A 21,114-nucleotide genomic window follows, 5' to 3' on the forward strand; every position below is an offset into this window, starting at 1 on the left:
CCCAAAACTTAGTATTTAGAAAGGGTGGGCAGAAGTCTTTCTCTCTTGCTACTTCAATCCAGGACTAGTACCAAAACCACAAAGGTCTTTCCTACCACAGGAACTGGAAGACTCCCCCTCCCCCATGCCATGATCATGAAGCCCCTGGATGCACACAGAGGATAATTATAAGTGTTCTCAAATAGCATATAGAGATTCACTGAATGAACCTTCTTCGACTAGCTAAGCACAGAACACTCATCAGCCACTGGATAAATCCAGAATGATTCTGTTACCCACTGGAGTTGAGATTTTAAGATCGTTTTTTTAAAAATATGTTAATATCTATCACATGAAGGAAATATGTCAGCACACAGATCACGAACAGATGATTTTGAATAGACTTTTGTTGGTCGACTGCTTAAGTGATACCTCTCGTTGTTGAAATAATACCTAAAAGGCAACATAATGACGACATGACAATGTATGTAAATCAAGAACTGTATGTGGGTTTATTTTACATTTGAGAAACAAGTGGATTTAATTGTGTGAACCAAAATGTACTGTACAATATTAATGATAGAACATCAAAATGTATAATTAATAGTGCATTGCTTGCTTTATTTTATTTATTTTTGTCTGATAGTCCCTTTAAGAACATGCATCTGGAAAGATGCAGGTGCCAGTAAAATTTCTCTCTTTAAATCAAGCTGCAGGAACTAAATTTTATTCAAAAATTGTGGTTTTACATTATATACACAGAAATTGAATATAAAATGACAATATAAAAAGTTAAAAGAGAAAAGCATACAGCCAGAAGGTACAAAGAAAGTTGAACAGTTTAAAATGGTACGATATGTAACATGTAGTAGTTTAAGCTGATGCTGGCAATTTACAAGGAAAAGACTCCAACATTTGCCCCAGGTTTTTTTTTTTCATTTACCAATGCAGCACGCTATAGAAAGGTCAGCTTGTACCAAAGCTTACATTTGTAAATAACTATAAACTGCAGTATTTTACAGGAAAAAAGAAATAGCATTTTTACACATTTTTTTAAATAACAGCTTGCATACTTTATTTTTTTTTTTTGCCAAAAGTGGCATTTTTCAGCATCCAGAGGGTTTGGGCATAGTGGCAACTAGGGTCTGATTTTTGTTTAAACTTGTACAGTTGTAGCTTCCTAACCCCATGAGTACTAGATAGCTTTCTATCTTCCAACAGCTGCATGCATGTTTTCTTCACAAACCAGTTCTGAATAAAAAAGCTTATTAGTTTTTTTTTAATTATTAAATAAGTTTTGTGTCTGACACAGCTTTTGATCTGAATGAAATATGCCTTTAAGCCTTTTTTTTTTTTGGAAAAGGCACAGAAATGCTATTACAGTCCTCAAAGGGTTAAATTTGACATTACTAGGTTCTATGACCTTTATTGTCATGGCAACTTTGTAATTTTAGGATGTCTTTTTTATCATTGTTATTTGTGTCTTTCTTTACGGCTAAATTAATGTCTCTGAATAGTGTGTCCCACTATATCCTACAAAAGATAGCTTAACATCAAGAACAGATGTTGAAAATAAAGGTCAGACTTTGACTCACCAAAAAAAAAACCCAACCAAAAAAAAAACAAAAAAAAACAAACATGCACAGATCAGACAAAGAGCATATAAATAGAACTACAAAATATGTGTAAGAAAAACCAAGGTCCAGATAGGCAGTTCAACAACAAAAGTAAGACTGATTTCAGAGGCTCAGATCAGGCCTAGTGCAGTACTATTCAGAAGTTTTAGTGCAATGTTCCCATGGTCACTTGCATACCTGGACACTATTGTTTTTCTAATTCAGTTACATAGATCAGGTGGTCCTCAGGGGATTTGCCATGTGTTTTACTAAGGTGCAGTTTGACTGCATGTTTGCTTGCAAAAGTCCGGTTACAGAGCTTACACTGGAATGTGGAGCCCAAGTCCTCCTCAGCAACTCCCAGTGTGCCCAAAGTTTTGTTTGAGAGGACTTTTGAAACATTCTGCTGTTCTTGAATCTGAGTGAGTGGCAACTTGGACAGATCCTTCAAGCTAAAGCCCAAGTGTGTCTCTAGATGACTTATGTATGTAGAAGCAGTCCTGAATTGAGAGGCACAATCATTGCAAAAGAAAACAGGATGCCCCGTGTCTAGGTTCTTTAGGAATTTAGTTCCACCTGTCCTCCTTAACTGATACTTCACATTGGCCAGCCAATGGCTAATGGTGGTCATGGAAAGACCAGTAAACTTAGAGATGTGCACCCGTTCCTGTGGACCCAAGTCTGACATAATATATTTCCCTTCGGGAGTCTCTCGTAAGCTGGAGGCGAACTGAGCTTGAAGGATCAACAAATGCTGAGGGTTCCAGTTAGACTGCCGCCCCTTCCTCTTGTGGACGGGGGACAGTTCATCCAAAGCCTCCTCGAAGCTGCTCCCATCAGCGTCGGATTTCTCGGACACCGTGGAAGGGGTCGAAGACTTGGGCGTCAGGCGACCCGTGAGGTTCTTCACCATGTCAGAGATGTCCATCAGTGCACTTTCCCGAAGGGGCGACGAGACGGAGTCAGCTACGCTGGAAACGAGGGGTTTGTTTTTGGACTTGGTCAAGTCAATGGGCTGGTCGCTGTTTTCATAGTAGTACCGGTCGATGGCATCAGCCTGTTTGACGGGGGTGGCAGGGTAGATAGGCTTGTCCAACATACTGTTGCTAATTTTATACAGCATTGCCAGGGGGTCTAAAGAAGGGCTGACAGGTTTAGAAACTTTGCCCAAGTGGGTATTCATAATGGATTGTAAAGCACTCAGTGGGTTAATGAAAGATGGCTCAGGTGAATGATCTGTGATAATCCCAAGATTATTACAGCCATTGGTGACTTTTACTTTGAGAGGCTCCGTACCATTGGGGGTATGAGCTTCTGCTGGACTGTCCTTTTTGGCCTTCTGCAGGTCCGCATCAGGACTCTTCTTCTGCTGTGGTTTGTTAACTTCCTCGGATTTGGGGAAATCCTTATTCTCTTTCGCGACAGGAGATGTGGGCTTAGGTGGAGAACTCTTCTCCTTTTCCACCGGTTTCTCCTCCTTCTTCACACTGATTTTACCTGTCACCTTTTCCACCAATTCCTCCATAGCAGACACATTGCTTTTATGAAGTGGGGGGGTGAGACTACCCGGAGAATGGACTAGTGCATTGTGCTCTGAAGATAGGGACTTGACACTGCTGGCATAGGAGGGTTGCATTTGCACACTCTGTACAGCGGGCTGAAGAGGTTTCACTGTTCCTGGGAGCTGGTAGGCGGCGTGGATGCTAGGGTATCCTCCCCAGGAGGGTGCTCCATTCTGAGCCTTGCTGATAGCAGTGGTCACTGTGTTCTCTAGAGATTTTAATATATCGATCCCACCCTTAGGGCTATCATCCAAGTCCTCCTCTCGCAGGTACTGATAAACAGTGGTTGTCTCAAATTTTTCCGAGGAGTCCTCATTCTCCTCTTTAATCTTCTTATCTGCTTCACTGGCAGGGGGGACTTTCTCCTTTTCTGGCTCCTTCTTCTCTTCAGAAGTTGTCGATCCTGCAGGAGAGTCGGGCTGCTTTTTAATATTGGAAGCAGGTAGCCGGGTATGTGTGGTGGGTGGCAAGGGTATAGATTGAATCTTTTCTTCGACCACAGGATCTAACACTAGCTGTTTTCCTTTCTTGGAGGCTGAGGTTGTCACTTTCAAAAAATGGCCAGTGACCATCATGTGGGCAGTCAGCTGCTGCAAGGTATCATGGGAACTGCCACACTCCATGCATTTCAGGATCTGGGCTTTGCGAGCCTCAAACTGCCAAGTGTAGCTAGCACCATTCTGGTAGCCATAACGATTATTCGGCGTCACATACGGGTTTGCAGTTTTCTGATCTTTCCCCGATTCTGTCAGCGCCACTTCTGCCGCAATCCCTGTTGGCTCAGGTGAACAAGGCGAAGCCAAGTCCTGAAGTGCTCGTTTTTTGGTAGAAGGGACCAGCTTGGTGATGGCCGGCACTGGTTCCTTCAGAGGCACTTTCTGGTAATGCTTTGTTTTTATCATGTGGACACTCAGGTCTTGCAAAGATTCAAAGGAATGCCCACAGTACATACATTTCAGTACTTTCTGGGCATCTTCCTTGCCCTCCATCTCCATCAGCGATCGCTTCCTGGGCTTGGACCATCTCTTGGTCTTTTCTGAGTCCTTATCTCTGTTGTCATCACGGTAGTGTCCGGTCTCGTTCATGTGCACTGTGAGCTCCACCAGGGTATCATAGGCAGCGCTGCAGTCTTTGCATCGGAATTTACTAGCACCCGTGAATACCGATCCATACAGTTTGTTGTTCTGCCGATAAAGCTGTACCGTGCTAAAAAGGCTTGGCTCTGGGAGGAGTCCATAGGAGGAAGTCTGCTGTAAAGTTTTAGCCAGGGCTGCCTGGTGCCAGTCATACCCAGAGCTGCTACTGTTGCTGTTGCCAGTGTTGCTGCTGCTACTCGTGCTGGTGCCCGTACTTGTATGGGTACTGGTACTGGTGCTGTGGGTGCTGGCACTGGTACTGGTGGTTGTGGTAGAGGTGGGGGTGGTAGTGGTGGTGCTCTCATTCTGGCTGGATTCATTGTTGCTGGTTGTCGAACCGGATTTCTTTAAATCCAAGGCTAGACTAGACCAACAGGATTCAGAGAGTAAGTTTGCATACACAGCTTTTATTTGTGCCAAACTGTCTTGTGGGTAGGGTGCACTGTCTGTTGACTGAGGATCCTCTTTCTCTTCTTTAGATGAAGAGTTTTTGAAATGGGCTACCTGGTCACTGTTTTCACTGAATGGTGACCCATAACCTGCATCCTGATTGGTTGCAGTGCTTACTGGAGAGTCCTGATAGCTCTGAGCCTCTTTGATCTCTGTTTCTTCATTGCACAAATACTCACTTTCCTGTATGTCCAAAGACAACCCATCATCCTCTACACTTTCTTCATCAATTTCTGCTGCCTTCAGTTCTTCCTCAGGAACATAAGCTAGAACAGAAAGACAAGAACAAGTCAGGAGACGCAAGTCACATTGAAGATGACAAACCACTGCCAGCCCCTTAAGATGTGTTCAAGCTTAATTCCCATACGACAGTGATGGGGAGCATATGCATGCCCATTTTGTAATGCTGGGGCAGACTTCAGACTTCAACATGCATCAGTCTCTACATAAAATTTCACTCAAGTAGTATAACCACAGATCCATCATCTGCCACACATCTTAAAAGGCTCACTGTCTAATGGAGCTCAGGGCAGGGTGAAGAAGCCACTGTCCAACTCTTCCCCCAAACTTCTGATAGACACATCTACCTTTCCCTGATAAAAGTGTGGCTGGCTCCCCTTCTGCACTCTAAGTGCTATACATTTTTAAACTTCGGACAGGATCTAGTTGTTGACTCTTAACACAGGATATTTCACAGACATTATCATTACAATTTCCATAACAAAAAACAACCCTCTCTGACAAGCAATAAAAACACTGCTTTTCTTTCAAAAATAAGCATATGACAAAGAAGGGTAAGTCCAATGCAAAGATCAGTAGAACAGACACACACATGAGCTGGATGCTAAATTGTCAACCTGCCTCCAAATATCTCTTGCTAACCTGTTTAGGGGACCTAAAATTCTACCAAAAGCCTTAATCTTTTAGGTATAAAGTATAAATTACCAAAAGCCCACGTTTAAGTGTAATTCTGTTTCCTGGGAGGGGTAGTGCATTAGCCAATTATCACTAATAACCTAATCACACTATGTTACCTGGGACGGGTTCTGCATTAAACAATTATCACTAATAATCACATTATCGGAGAGAAGAGCCCTAAGGAATGTATCACAGAATAAGTAAATGTTAATACAGGGTAAGTATCCCAAAAAAGGGAAGAGAAAGGGCTTAGGGGCTGCAACAGAGGATAAGCCCAAGTGAAATGATGGGACAAGTTAGGAGGAGAAATTGCTGAGCAAAGAGAAGCACAGAAGACACAGGGAACTTTTATGGGTGAGTCAGATGCAAAAAATGGACTGGAAAGTACCAAAAAGAGACCCAAAAGAATACTTTACCTTTATACCCTGTCTATAGCTATTGAGTGACTATGAACATACACATATACATATTCAACTGAATTCAACAAATAATTAGGAATAATTGATATTTATGTGATACTTTAAGGTCTACCAAAAGTTTTGACATGCATTATCTCATTTGATACTCAAAAATCCTGAGATATGTAAAAAATCTCAGTATTCTGCCACTGATCATAGAATTATCAAGTGTCTGAAGTGGAATTAAAGCTCAAATCTTTTCTAACTCCAAATTTAGTTCTCTTTGCACCATCACACCCTCTAATAGAGAACTTAGTACAGCATATCCTTCTTGGACCCTACAGTCAAGGATTATGAAACTACACATGTACAAATAAATAAAATAAAAAGTAATCAATTTTGAAGTGCAGAAGAAAAATGCAAACAAATATTTTGTGATATAACTACAAATTGGAAGAAATCAAAGTCTTCCTGGAAGATATATAATAGAAATAATGCTGATTCTGGGGTCTGAGGAACTGGGTTCAAAACATACCTATGATACTACCTTTGTAGCCTTAGCTAATTGGAATATTTGCATAGAGGCATGGCTACCTATTTATTCCTATATTTAGGATATAACAATAACTGATCTGAATATATTCATTAATGTGTATGTATATATATACACATGAACATATATATGTATTTCATGTGTATATATTTCCATGTATATGTGAGGAGATTGGGGAAGGGTTTCTTATATAGACTGTTAGACTAATCATTGATCTATTGATAAAATGTTTGAATGTTCTGGGACTTTAATGCAATGAGCAGAGGGTCCCACAAACTAGATCACTGGGTGGACCTCATCTATAGGAAAGTCTTTGATCATTTATATTGAATTGAACTTCACTAGGACAATAGCAAATGCCTTAGGTAGGCATCTGTTGTCTTTGTTTTATACTTACTTGATGTTAATACTCAGACTGTTAAACAAAATTGCCTCTGTAACTATAGCTATCACAGAATCTTCTGTGATTGTAAATGTTTGAGAAATTCCTTGTGGAAATCAAGCCTTTAGACCTTCTCTGCTTATGCATTTCTTAAATATCTACTGTTCCAGGCACCATGCTAGGCTTTGGGATGCAAAGCTAAAAATGAAACAATATCTATAGTTATGGATCTTAAACAAAGCGTAACTTTGTACTCTACATCATCTCACTAACCATATGAAGATGATGTCTTCTATAGAAAATCATCAGCAGAAGTTTCACTATTCCTCTAAGATTGTAATTAGGATGCCCTAGATATGTGTGTGGACAATTCTCATAAAGATTTTATAGAGATGCTAACGTAGGCATATATGTTAGTTGTTAATTTCTTTAAAAATATATATCACCTTTCCAAATATCATCATTTTGACTTTTCATACAGATATATTGAAAATCAGTCCTACAATGCTTATGAAATTATGGTATATCCTATCAGTTTTCTTCTTTGGGTACTGAGTCTAGTCCATTGGTTCTTCCTGATTCTATCTTATTTGATGCTATGTCTGCATCCTCAAATTGCACCCTGGAGACTGAAATATTAATCTATTTGCAGTGTTTCTATTGTCAGCCTGTGACATTCTATCACCTATTTTCATGCCCCTTCACAAGCCATCTTCTGTGATTAGAATGTTCTTCATTCTCACCTGTACACCTTGAAACCCCAGATCCTTTCGAAATTCAGAACCTCCTTCAAGAGGCTTTTCTTAAGTCACCCAGTTAGAGCAACTCCACAACTAATTATGTATTTCTTTTGTTCATAGTCCATATTCACTTATCTAGAACATTGTATGTGCTTAACAAATGACAATTGATTGATAATGCAAACAGTTTGTAATAGAAGTGCTAATATGTCTGTTATACTTTTCATCCATTTATGGCCCTTCCTGTTTCATTTTCAAATGCTTTTGAAATGACCTAACTCATCTTGGTCTTATGCCAAAGTTTCTGCAGATTCATTTTCCTTTCCATTGTTCCTTGCAGAAGTACTGCTGATAGTCTTCCATAATTTTCTTCTGCAAAGCTTTATAAATGAGTTAATATTCTAAACTTAGTGAAGTGCTTTCTCATTAAGGCAGTTTCTGAGCTTTTTTGTCTCCTTATTGTGGTAAATGTTTTATGTTGCTGGTTAACCATCTTCAGGAATTGGCAATGGCCTGTGTCAATGTCTTTTCCTTTATTGATTTCTCATTCTCAGAACCAATAGCTTATTTGAATCAGTAAGGTGTACCTCGTATACCTGTATTGTTATACTTCTATTAATATCCACTAGTTTAAAACCTTATGCCTTGATTTTAATGATCAATTTCCTAAAGTGCTGACTGAAATTGAGTCCCTGTTGAAAAATGAAAGACATGTGAAGTTCATGTTAACTTCAGTGACACTTTCAAAGAATGAAATTTTGTCCTTATAATAAATGTAATGCTCATTAAGTTCATATCACATTGCTTCCCACCTCAGGTAAGGGAAAAGAGGAATGAAGAGAGAATTTGGAACTCAAATTTTTAAACAATGAAATGTTAAAATTATTTTACATGTAATTGGGGGGGAAATAAAACATTACTTAAAAATAAAATAATAAATGTGATGGAAACATTATATTTGACTTGGTTCTTATCTAAGGAAAGTGATTTTCTCCAAATTCATTTGCTATGCATTTGAACTACTTTCATAAAAACAAGTAACATACCAACGTGGGAAAATTGCTGTAGCTCCCTATTTCCAACCAAAGGCTGATTGTAGTTACAGAGCTTGTTCAGCTCTGAATGATACTTCCATTCCTAAACAGAAGCTAATGGCAGAAGAGGGACATTAATTAAAGAATGAACAAACATTTATTAAGTATCTACTGTTTGCCACATACCATTCTAGACACTGATAATTCAAACACAAAACCAAGATTGTCCTTGACCTGAAGGAGCTCACATTCTTCTAGAGAGATACAAAACATATTGAGGAGGGGTGACCATGGAAGGGAGTTTTGGTCTAAGGGTAAGCAGTCACAAGAATTATAATTGGACTTAAAAGGCAGTAAATTGCTATGCCCTGTCCAGTAGTGATGATAATACTGACGTGATTATTGTTCCCTGAGCCAGGAGTGGGAAAAAATAGGGAAGCTAGAGGTGAGTAGCATCAGGGAAGATGGCAAGATGCCCAAGATGGTTCTGATGTTCTGATGGCTGACTGAGACAGAAAGGGTTATGTCATTCATATGCTCATTTCTCAAAGATTTATTGAGTATCTTTTGTGTGCAGGGCATTGTGCTAAATAATATGAAAAGGTATATAGGAGGATTTTAGATGAGATTATAATTCTACAATGTAAATCTAGCTCTTTTCTGGACTCATACCTGTGATGCTCTTTGTATATATTATATTCTATGTCCTACTCTCTGCTATTTCTATTTCATCTCAGAAAATATTCAAACTTAACCCTTTAAGGAGTCTTTATTTTCTTGGGAGAGAAGAGTCTGTGGAAAGAAGGAAGTGTTTTTTTCTTGTATTCATCATCCAAAAGGACTCTGAAATTTCATGTGTGGTGCATTAACCTAAATATGTAGCTTTGAAAGGTAATGAAGCTCATATCAGAGCAGAGAAAGTCATGGGTACTGTACTATTCTACAAAAAGTTTACTGTGCCATATTGGAAGTTCCTCTCATGATTAAGTATGGTCTGATTCTAGGAAAAGGCAAACAAAACATGAAAACTTTGATGGTGACTGCCCCCTTTAACATGCAGAGATCACCTGAAAATACTGAGGCAACCCTTGCACTGGTAGGGCTCAGATGATTCCATAATAGTACCTTGGGTCTAGTCTACCTTTGGATCTTTGTCATACAATCATGCAATATGTGAAATACCCAATAGATATTTGGAATCACCATAGTTAAAAAAAAAAACTGTGGTCTAATGGGGGGCTGTTCAGACCAAACCTAGGACTATTTGGTGGCACAAAATTACAAACATGTAATCAGGTAAATAGTCCATTGACTGACTCTGTTTTATTCTTTGCTGTCCATACAGGGAATAATAGAAATAAACAATAAGATGAATCTGCAGTGATTTTTATCATGGAAGTTTGTTAGAGATACTAATTTCTCTGAGGTAAGAGCCAGCCTAGCATATAGCTGGGCCAGTCTATGTGACTGGCCAAGGCACCTGGCTTCTCCAGGTCACACATACGTGAAAGGTTCCTACTCCCTACAACTCAAAAAGCTTATAGCTATTGGGAAGAAAAGAATTAAACTCCTTTTGTTTGGCTAGATAGCTACTGACTTAAACTGGCTGCTGCTGTGACATCCTTAATAAAGGTAAAACTCTAAACCATTTGATCACTGGACTAAGCACAATCATGTGCTTGCCCACCCATTGCTGGCCACCATGGCCCTTCAGACAAGCAAAGGACCACTGGGAGAAGGGACTGTGGACTATATATGGGACAGTCTACCATGTATTACAGGGCATATTCTTGTTTTAACATAATGCCATATAAACATCAGTGAAAGATAGGATCTTTTCAAATGGAAACAAACCAGAATGAAACTATCCCAAAATGTTATATAAAAATATCTATAATCTGCACATATTATTTTTATATGAGTATATATATATATACACATATATAGAATTAAATCTCATATCAATGCCATATGACTATTCTGAAGAAAAGTTAGTCACTAAAATTGCTAAGTTAGCCAATTCCCTTATTTCAGGCATCAGTTATTCCATCTCTGGTCTATCTAGGCTCATTTTCTTCATCTCCTTTTTTCTCCTGCTGTCTGCTTCAGCTATTTCCCTGCTTACTAGAATCTTTGCCAGAAAACAGAGGAAGGAAGGGAGAGGTTGTAAAACTCAAACCAGGCAAAAAATGTTCCTCGTTAGCAACTCTTCTACAGATCTGATAGGAAAGAGGCTGAAATAAATGACAAAAATAAGGTTCAGGGATTTTGTTTATCGAGGCTCTCTCCCTCATTAGCACGTATGGCCACAAATAAGGGAAATGGATATTTTAAAGGGACAAATATAAAACATAGGACTACATTCCCAGCTTGGTTATTGGCTTACAGTAAATATCAAACTTTGCTATTGTATTGCCACCTGGTGAAACTATATAATCGTACCAAATTACGTGTTTATCTACATCAAACTATTTTTTTAGTCTGGCAAATGTGATATTCATGAACAGATGGCCATTATATCAAAATACATTTACTCCAAGGGCCCAATTCACAAAAGTGGCTTACATGAACCTAAGTGATAAATGTACATTTTCATTGCACTGTAGAACCTTACTGTACACAGCTTCCTCCAGATTTACGATAGAGCACTTTTATAGAAATCTCATCTTGGTAGTACAATGCAGGTGGGTTTTCTGCAAATCAGAGCACACCTTGCAAATATATAATGAAAAAATATCCATAGTTAGAGAATTCATTCTTTCCCATTCTAGAAGGAATGTTGCAAGCTATATGAACAATGACTTGGTAAAATGTAGGTAAGGCTCCTTATTAGAAGACTGAAGAAGGTATATTGGAGAAAGTGAGCATTACAATTCTGCTCTTCTGTGCTAAATTTTAAAAAAGTGAATCTTATCATGTTAGCAAATTTTGGTTGCTTCATATCATTCATTATTTAATGTGCCAGTTTACATAAAACACTTGCTGATTTGCCATGAAAATTGTTCTTCATTTAAAAGACACTGTTGGAAAACATTTTTAGGAGTTGTAGAGTTTGCAACTATGTGACACTGATGTTCACTGATTATAATTTCAATTAGGAATCTAGACATAATTTATATAGTAAACTTAATTTCTCATACACACACACACTCCCAGTAATTCTGAGATAATCACACATTTAGTAAATAAGCATAAAAAAAAAATCTCAAGGTCCCACAATTGCATTTTTCTTTTTCCCATATTCCTTCCTCCAAACTTCTTATAGTATTTGCCATAATCCCCATAAATAGCACATCATGAGTCAGAGCATTATTAAAACCAAAATTCTAAGGATGCAAAAATTGTTAAGGAAAAATATATTATGAAAAATGAAAAGAGAAATAGAAAGGAAATGAAAAAACAGGAGCAAACAGCTGCCATACAGAAATATAAGACAGCAAGCACACAGATGGTCTATTACTATTGGTTGATTTTTTTTAATGTACAATTGAAATATTATTTTATTTTTAAAAATTAAAATTAAACTCTTAACACAATTCCGTTTGTACTCATGTAATCATATGCAAACAGATAAAAACTAAAAGATAACAGGATAAATGAGCTAATACAAAAACACATTCCTGGAATATCATAAAGAGACGGGTACATAACTGTGATCAATATTCCCAGATATTCAACTTAAAATGTTTGCTTCCGCTTCTACATTTTCTATGGGGAAACAGAGAAGATATATACCAAAGCAAGTTGGAAACCATCTTCAGTGAGAGTCAAACTAGAATCTTTTGCCTAGAAAATCTACTTTAAGATAACAGAAACTAATATAAGATACAAATGAAATAAAGGATTGAACCTAAGCCCAAAGGCACCATTTAATTCGCCACAAAAAAAATATTTGTTTGCCATCAGGTATATTCAATTCTTAAAATCACCAGATTATTATAGTGTGGTAATTGTCAAGCTGCCTACAAAAGGGTCTTATACATGCTCATGTAGGAAAAAGAGAAGAAATAAATTTAAAGTCGGTAGCAAAAAAAATACCAATAGCTCTGAATTTTTAGAAACTTAAAATATATATATATTCATATATATATATATATACACACACACATAAGCACACACACACACACACATCTATATGAAAACACTTTTAAAATTCTAGGTTAAAAGGACAGAAATGTGAATTTTCAACCCTTCTGGAAATTATGCATATGTGTATATGTGTGGGCAGCTGAGTTATTAATGAATGACCAACTGTTAGCATGAATGATTAGAATTTTAATATTTAAATATGCTACTATCTGCTAAAAAATATGCATCAATATGATACACAAGATAGCTACCACATAGCCCATGTAATGGGCTTAACATATAATTAGTATTTTTAAGAGTAACCCTAATATAAACTTCTACAATTCCTTAGCTGTTTTTAAAAGCAGTCTGAATTAATTTTTTAAATTGCATCATGTTAAAAAAAGGATAATTCCCTATCTATGTAATTATGAAGTCTACTCTGGCTAACAGCAGTCAATTCTCATAATAACTTTCCTCAAATGTTTTTCTTTTAAGTTATCCTGGGGAAAAAAAAAAGAAATGGAAACCATAAAAACCTGCAAGAGTTTTCGGGGATGATTCCAACTGTGTTGATGTGCACTGGTATGTGCCTTTTCCCTTTTATCACAGTGCTAGGTAGGTACATAAATATATGCACACAGGGCACACATACAGATGCACTTTCTATAAAAGAGGAATTTATTTGTGAGAATCATTCTTTTCATTGCCATAGGCATTCATTTTTTTAAAAACCTCTCTAGTTCATATTGGTACAAATGTACTGTAATGCACTACAGTATATGCAGGAATGTAATAGTGCTGGCACTGGGACCATCATATGGCATTTCACAAGGTGAACATGATTTTCTAGTCTAAAAGATTTGTGTGTGTGTGTGTGTGTGAGAGAGAGAGAGAGAGAGAGAGAGAGAGAGAGAGAGAGAGAGAGAGAGAGAGAGAGAGAGAGAGGACATTTAAGCACTAAGATATAATCAAACTTGCTACACTATCTCTGCCCTAAAGTTCCCACGAAACATCCACTTTCTTACACTGAGCCCCACCTCGACCCTCTCCCTAGATATTTGGATGAATGAGTAAACTCTGGGAATCTTAAATGTTAAAATTTCCTTTCACAAATTACTCACAACAATAAATGACATTTTCCTCCATCAAATAAAACAGACTCCAAATCATGATTTCTGCCATTTTTTTGTGTCAAAACAGCCTCCTTTCACTCCCCCGTGCACTTCCTGAGCCTAACACAATGCTGCAAAATGTGACTGTTAACATGTACAGTATGTCCTACAGTGAGTGGGAAAATATATTGAACAGCACCACAGATTGCTTTAAAGCCATTTGAACAAGCCAACAAAATCATCAGAACAGTAACATAATGCTGCCAATCTTATTTTGCGGGTATATAAAGAAAAACACACACATACAGATACCCAAATGCTCTATAATCCCATACTTGATATAAATGGGGATGGTGAAAGGAAAGTGGGGAGAAAGAGGGGAGAGGGCTTTATATTGTTGTGGGGGTGCCTTTTATTAAACCTTGTTAATATTTTTGCCCATAAAATGTGCCTTCTGGATGCCAATGTCTCCCTAAAGATGTGCTGTCATCTTCGAGCAGCATTAAAAGCTCTGCATTCTAATGTAAGTGGACACAAGGCGATATATATGGTCCATGTTAGGGGTAGAGCACATAATCACATTTGCAGTCAGAGGATTTACACTGTAAATACACATCTGTTGTCTGAAATATATACACACAGAGAGAGGTCACATCTTTGATTTTAAAATTATAATACAACACAAACATTGCAACTTTAGCTATGAAATTAGTAAAATTATATTTTTCAACTCATGACCCCTACATGTCAAATGGCAATTAAAAAAAAACTCTCTATTTTCCTCTTTAAGGAAAACATGATTTTCTATATTCAGCAATCATTTTAAGAGTAGCAAGAAGTGACAGCTGTATTTGTTTTTAATGGCTAAATGTGGTAAAGTTCCAAATTCCCTTGAGCCTTAATAACACCGGCTCTAAGCAATTAGATTTTTATTCCCCCCGAACCTGAATCTTAATCTGTACCCCAATTATGTGCAAAATAGAGAAGGTGTTTTTGTGAACCATCACCATGTGATATTCTATAACAGGTGAGTACTACTATAGCTGCTAAAAATTACACACATCATTTCTTCAAAACTGCACACTTCCTTGCAATGTAACTAAAACATCAATAAAACAAAAATATCTGCCCCTTAAATACTGTAACTTTTTTTTAAGTACAACTTTAATCCAGGGCTCCTAAACCAGCAAAAACTATAATGGTTATTCAAAATGTCCAGTCCCACAGTGTGCCATGTGCTCAGTATCTGTTTCTACATGATGCCAAAGCATCCAGATGAAAAGTGAAAATTCGCTCAATCAGCCAGATGTTCAGTCTATGCAATACCTAATATCTAACTATCTGGAAATATCCAGATGTTAAGTGCTATAGAGAAAACTATTGGCATGACTGACTGAATTTTTAAATGTTAACTTCAGCCTTTTGTCATATGTGTATACACAATTGGGTCAGGGGAAAAAGAGAATTAAGGATTTCAGCCCATTTTTACAGATGGATAAAGATAATTTACCAATATAGTATTTTCAAAAGAAAATATCTGAAATAATTCACATTCTTAAAAAATCCTCAAATTAAAACAAAGCCGGAAAATGAAAATAAAAGGCCACGTAGTATAATGAACAACAAGGCCAATATTCCTTCTACTAAACAACTAAATAATTTCCTAGGAAGTATGATTAGACATAGTGGTGAAGACTGCGCAATAAGAAGTCCAGAATTTTTTTTTAATTTATGTTTATAGTGACAAAAGCTCAAATAAAATGGCTGGTCTTTACATTAGCGACTAAGGAAAATAAGAGTGTTTCAGGCAATCACAGGTCGGTTCTAACAGGAAGATAGGATTTATTTATAATTATGTAGGAAAAAAAAGAGAGAGAGAGAGAATGCAAGGGCTCCTATTCCTTTGTATTTTAATGCAAAAGTCCTAAGAGATATAAACACCTCTGTGGTTTCAGGCAGCTGAAGATAACCCTTACAGGCAGCCCATTACAGAACAACAAAAATATCCCTCACCCCTTTCTCACCATTTTCTCTCTCCTTTCACTCCTAGAATGAACTGAAGAAATTATTAGCCAAGGTTTGCAACAGAAGACCAAGGCATCTTGCATGCCAGCATATTTTTGCAGTGATTCTAATCTGAAAGATTTACTTGCTCTTCCTCTTCTATCTGATAAACTATACATTCAAGCCTTCTCATTAGTGTTCGGATCACCAAAGGGAGCTGGAGATGAATCAGTCCATGCACCCCTCCCCTCCCTGCACTGTCGAGATTATTTCATTGAAATGTTCATTTTCATCCCTGCTGGCAACATTAGAATGGAAGTATTTAACCTGTTTCCATTACTTATACAAATTACCATTATGGGGTAGGACAGATGTTAGAATCATGCCACATAACTGACTTCCATACATTCTTTACAAGGAGGATGAGAAGAAGGAAAGCTGTTAGATCATATTATCCAGTCTCAATAATGTTCTCTCTGTTACCAGATTCATTAACTTCGAACATCAGCATTTCACATTCTTTCTTCGTGAAAATTCCCGGGCTAGTTGGGCTCATTTAATTTGGAGGGAGAAATCTTTGTCAGTAATAATGTTTTGATCAGGTGCTCTAACAAAGAAGAGCAAGGATGAAGGAGATGGGGGAGTGGGGGGCAAGAAAAGGAAGTCGGGGAGGGGGGTGAAGAGGGAGGAAACAACCTTGTCGAAAATGTTATCTCTCCAACATGAATGATGAAAGAGAAGTCAGTTAAAGACGCTGGTACTCAAAGATGGCTGTCACTTCAGATAGACACTGGCACAACTCACCTAGACAGGTGACACTTTGGTGGAGCAAAATCTTGCTGCATTATTGAGAGCACCAGAGATCAGGCTGACAAAGACTGTAGGCCCAGGATGCCTGGGGCACCTGGAGAAGTGAATTTAGCAGGCGAATGGATTTCAGTCTTCATTTGCATCCTTAAGTGAAGTAAGAGACAAGAGTTTTATGGCTAGAAGGATGGAAGAAGGTGTTTAAGTCGGAGACCACAGTACACAACTCCAGGACACTCTGAAAATGTGTTTTCCTTCGTGCCCAAGGACAAGGGGGAAGGGGAAGAGGGAAGGTTAAACTTTAAAAATAGAAATCAACTTAGTTTTTTTCCAAATAATTTAGCATAAATAATAAACTAAGGAAGTTTAGAGATCCTTTCGTTCTTTTCTGGATTTCAGTCTTCATTGGCATCCTTAAGTCGAGCAAGAGACAAGGGTTTTGTGGCTAGAAGGATGGAAGAAGGTGTTTAAGTCTAAGACCACAGTACACAACTCCAGCACACTTTGAAAATGTTTTCCTTTGTACCCAAAGACAAGGGGGAAGGAGAAGATGGATGGTTAAACTTTAAAAATAGAAATCAACTTGCTTTTTTCTTAATAATTTAGCATACATAATAAATTAAGGAAGTTTAGAGATCCTTTTGTTCTTTTCTTTCTTTAAAAAATATGCTACCTAAAGCACTCTGGGTTGGTTAACTATCATCAACCTATATCCACAAGTATTTATTAAGTGCCTATCATGTGTCAGGTACCTTACTAAGCCCTAGTGATACAAAGACAGAAATGAAATAGTCCCAGCCCTCAAGGAGCTTACAATCTTTTCATCTAAATACAAAATGTAACTATATCTAGAGACTTTTAAGAAAGAATAAGATTTAGATAACATCCTTGAGAAACAGGTTTCAAAGTGCAAGTTTTAGTTTCAAAGCTAGAACAAAATAAATGCCAGTGTGACTAGTTTCAAGGAAAACACCTGCTAAATCAAGTTAAATTAAATCTAAGCTTGGATTCTGAGCTCCCAGATATCAGTTCTCTGGTCTTCTGACCTCTCCCTCCTTCAGTTACCAAAAAAAAAAAAAAAAGGAAGGAAGGAATGTGTGTTTCGTTTAAGAGAAAAAATTTTTACAGGCAGAGATCAAGAAAATATATCTATCCCAGGGACCCCTGGTACAGCTGGGAAATGTGAGTGTGTGAAGATGATGAAAGTAGATATGAGTTCATGTCCATAAGATGTTTAGCAATTTTATAATATACAGTGATTTAATATATAAATCAATTAAGATAGATACAATGAGAAAATATGCAGGATCTTAAACTGGAAGAAATCTTGAAGAGAATTTAATTAATCCAACTCCTCAATCTACAAAGGAAAAAACTAAGATCCAGAAAAGAAAAGCAATTTATATAAAGACATAGGTTCAGAACTAGATGAGACTTTAGGGGGTCCCATCAAGTCCAACATTCTTATTTTAAAGATGGAGAAACTGAGACTCTTGAGAAGTTAAGAGCCAGTTTTGGAAACTAATACTAGACAAAAACTTCTTCATCAGAAGCTATTTTCAGTTGCAAAAGTGAGGCCAAATCTTATAGTGAAGAGACATGATACAGCATGAAGTAAATGATTCATCCAGATAAAGCAAATGAACTTTGTTAAAGCACAGAAATATGGGTTCATGCTTTTCTTCAGAGCCTTATTGTATATACCATTGGCCTAAAAGAAATAATTTGCCTTGCTTTGAGTAATTTTGTCCAAAAACATCAAAAATCTAAATAACCAAAAATATTTGTTCAACCTGCCCTACTATAGAAAAAGAAATTTTAATTTAAAATGCCATGTGCACCATAGTAACCTCAAATGGGATGAATTTATAATTAAGTATTGTTCAAGAATAGGCTCTTTTCATAGTAAGGTGTGTGTGTGTGTGTGTGTGTGTGTGTGTGTGTGTGTGTGTGTGTGTGTGTGTGTGTGTTTGGTGAAATCATCTCAAACAATTCTGGCCGAAATTTCTAATTAACTTAATCATCTGTGGTCATTTGCATGTTGACACAAATGTTGGAAACTCAAAATTATATGCTGTTCTGTGGACAACAAACTATAGACATATATAATATATTGGTTTGGCAAAAAAGATAGAAGAGTAATCTTTGGGAGTTTTTGTTTTTTGTTTTTATCCAATGTTGTTCTCCCTAACAACTAACTCCCAAATAAAGATGTTCACTTCAATTCACTTTGGAGCAAAGGGATTCACCTAGAATATTGCTGGCTGATCACAAAGTTCAATAGTTCCTTTCTAATCATGGCTTTTAGAGAACCTCACTGGAATACAGTAGAAATCATAATGTCTTATACCAATTCATGCCTTCAAACTACTATGTTAAACTCCACTTTTAGGAATTCATACTTGCAAAAGACATTTGCTACAACTGAAGTTAAAGGCAACATCATCCTACACCACTTATAACATTCTGTAAACCCCAAGAGTTGGAAGGTATGCAGTAACCATACAACTTGACATCAAAATGGGGAGAAAGGACAAAAATAAATAAATAATGAAATCCCAACAAAAGCTGAAACTCTGTCTCAGAAGATCCATCTTTTCTAAGGTCTGCTCCATGTTAAATCAGTAAGAATATCTGTCAGAGATATCCTGCTACACCATTTGGCTGATGTCAAACCTAAATAAACCAGATCAGAAAACCAGCAAGTGGCAGAACATAAATGAAATGGGAGAAGACCAGTCTCACTGTAACTCGCATGGTTTGCTTGCTGATTTTTTTGGGGCAGGGGGAGGAGGGAAATAGTGGCAATCACTGCAGTCATTTGCAGTACTAATGTCCAATTCAGCCTCCTTTCATTCTCCTGATTTAGGTGGTCAGAGTGGTTTCGTAGCCGACACGGGGAAGCTGTGCTGTTTAGCAGGCTGTTTAATGGGAAACTGGCAGTCTTATTTCTTTCCTAGATTTGGTTTGTCACTAGGTCTCCATTACATGCCACTCAGCTTTGATGTCTTTGGACAGGACTGATCAAAAGATGTCATTTGACCTACACAGCATGGCAGAAACTTGGAGAAGTCTCATAAAGCGACACTCTGGCTGTAAATAAAATGACATTATTATTTCCTCTCTCCTATCATGTAGAAAAGCCAATTATGGTAATGCACTGCATGTCAATGAAAATACAGCAATCTTTTTGGAGCAGCTACTGCAGGCATCAGGGTTGCAACTCTCCTTCCTGTGAAAATTTGCCCATTGGAAAATGAAGAGGAAAGAGGTGATAGATGTCTTAAAGACTGTTAATAAAATCCAGGACAGCCATAAAAAGTGCAAGTCAGCAAAACAATTTGAAGTGCAAAATGCAAACTGTTAAGTTTCCAAATTATCTAATAATTTAATCTTGAATGATTTATATTCCATCACTGAAAAAGCCAGTATCATGTCCTGCATTTCTGGGTGTTTGAATGACAAGAAAGACAATTTATGGTACTAATAAACCCTTTAGTACCCACCACTTTTTAAAGAAGAAGACTTGGGGGAAGAAAAAATCTTGACCTTGTCCCAGAGATTCATTTGGAAATTATAGCCATGAGGTGTGACCATGTCTTCCTAGTCTCTGTATGAAAATGCTGAATATTATTTTTATTTTGTGTCATTATATTCCAGCATGTATAAATTTTCCATATTTATATTGCCATAAAACAATCTATATCTTTCTATTATTAAAGAATGAAACTTAATCTAATACTCAAAGTACACCTAACAAAAAATACCAAACATATACAAAAACATACATACAAACACAATGTTTCATTCTCTACACAAAATTTTATTTCTGCAATGAGAGTACAAAATCTTGGGTAATGAGGGCATCTTCCCTTCAATGGCATTCTCTAAACTGCAGGCTATTTTTTAACAATCTATTTAATAAGGAAGTGAATTGCTCATTTACTAGTGGAGTGAATTGGTCTCCCTCCCCTCCTATGTTGTCTCCCTTTCCTAATTTTCCCTGGGTTCCAGTGGAGGAGCAGGAAACTCAAAGATTCTTCTCCAGTTCACCATTTTCACTACCTGTGCCTCAGATACTATATGCCATTGTTTCAAATTCATTTCTTCCTAAGCAGTCTTCTATCGCCTTGAATACACTTTGGCTCTGACACCATGCTGAACCTCCCAAATTATTTCAATTTAAGAACACCATTGCCATTTAGACCATGCAGAGTCTGTCAGCGTGCCCTCAACAATTTGTTTATGAAATATATTCTGCCTTCTTCTTCTCCTCTGCTGTGTCTCAAAAAGGCAGCACGAACTTGTGTTTTATGTTTGCATCATTTATTCAAATCAGCAAATGCAGGATT

The 21,114-nt window shown here is 37.3% G+C and overlaps 1 protein-coding gene across 1 annotated transcript in view; it reads right to left on the reverse strand.

Annotated features, from left to right (window-relative positions):
* Positions 1–468: 468 nt before the first annotated feature.
* TSHZ1 (teashirt zinc finger homeobox 1) overlaps positions 469–21,114 on the reverse strand; it is a 93,872-nt gene continuing 73,226 nt past the window's right edge. Inside the window, exon 3 of the mRNA XM_056823571.1 lies at positions 469–5,009. Within this exon, the coding sequence (XP_056679549.1) occupies positions 1,801–5,009 (3,209 nt within the window). The 3' untranslated portion in view covers positions 469–1,800. The remainder of the gene's footprint in view (positions 5,010–21,114) is intronic.

Source organism: Monodelphis domestica, chromosome 3 (assembly GCF_027887165.1).
Source record: "Monodelphis domestica isolate mMonDom1 chromosome 3, mMonDom1.pri, whole genome shotgun sequence".
Classification (NCBI taxonomy): Eukaryota; Metazoa; Chordata; class Mammalia; order Didelphimorphia; family Didelphidae; genus Monodelphis; species Monodelphis domestica.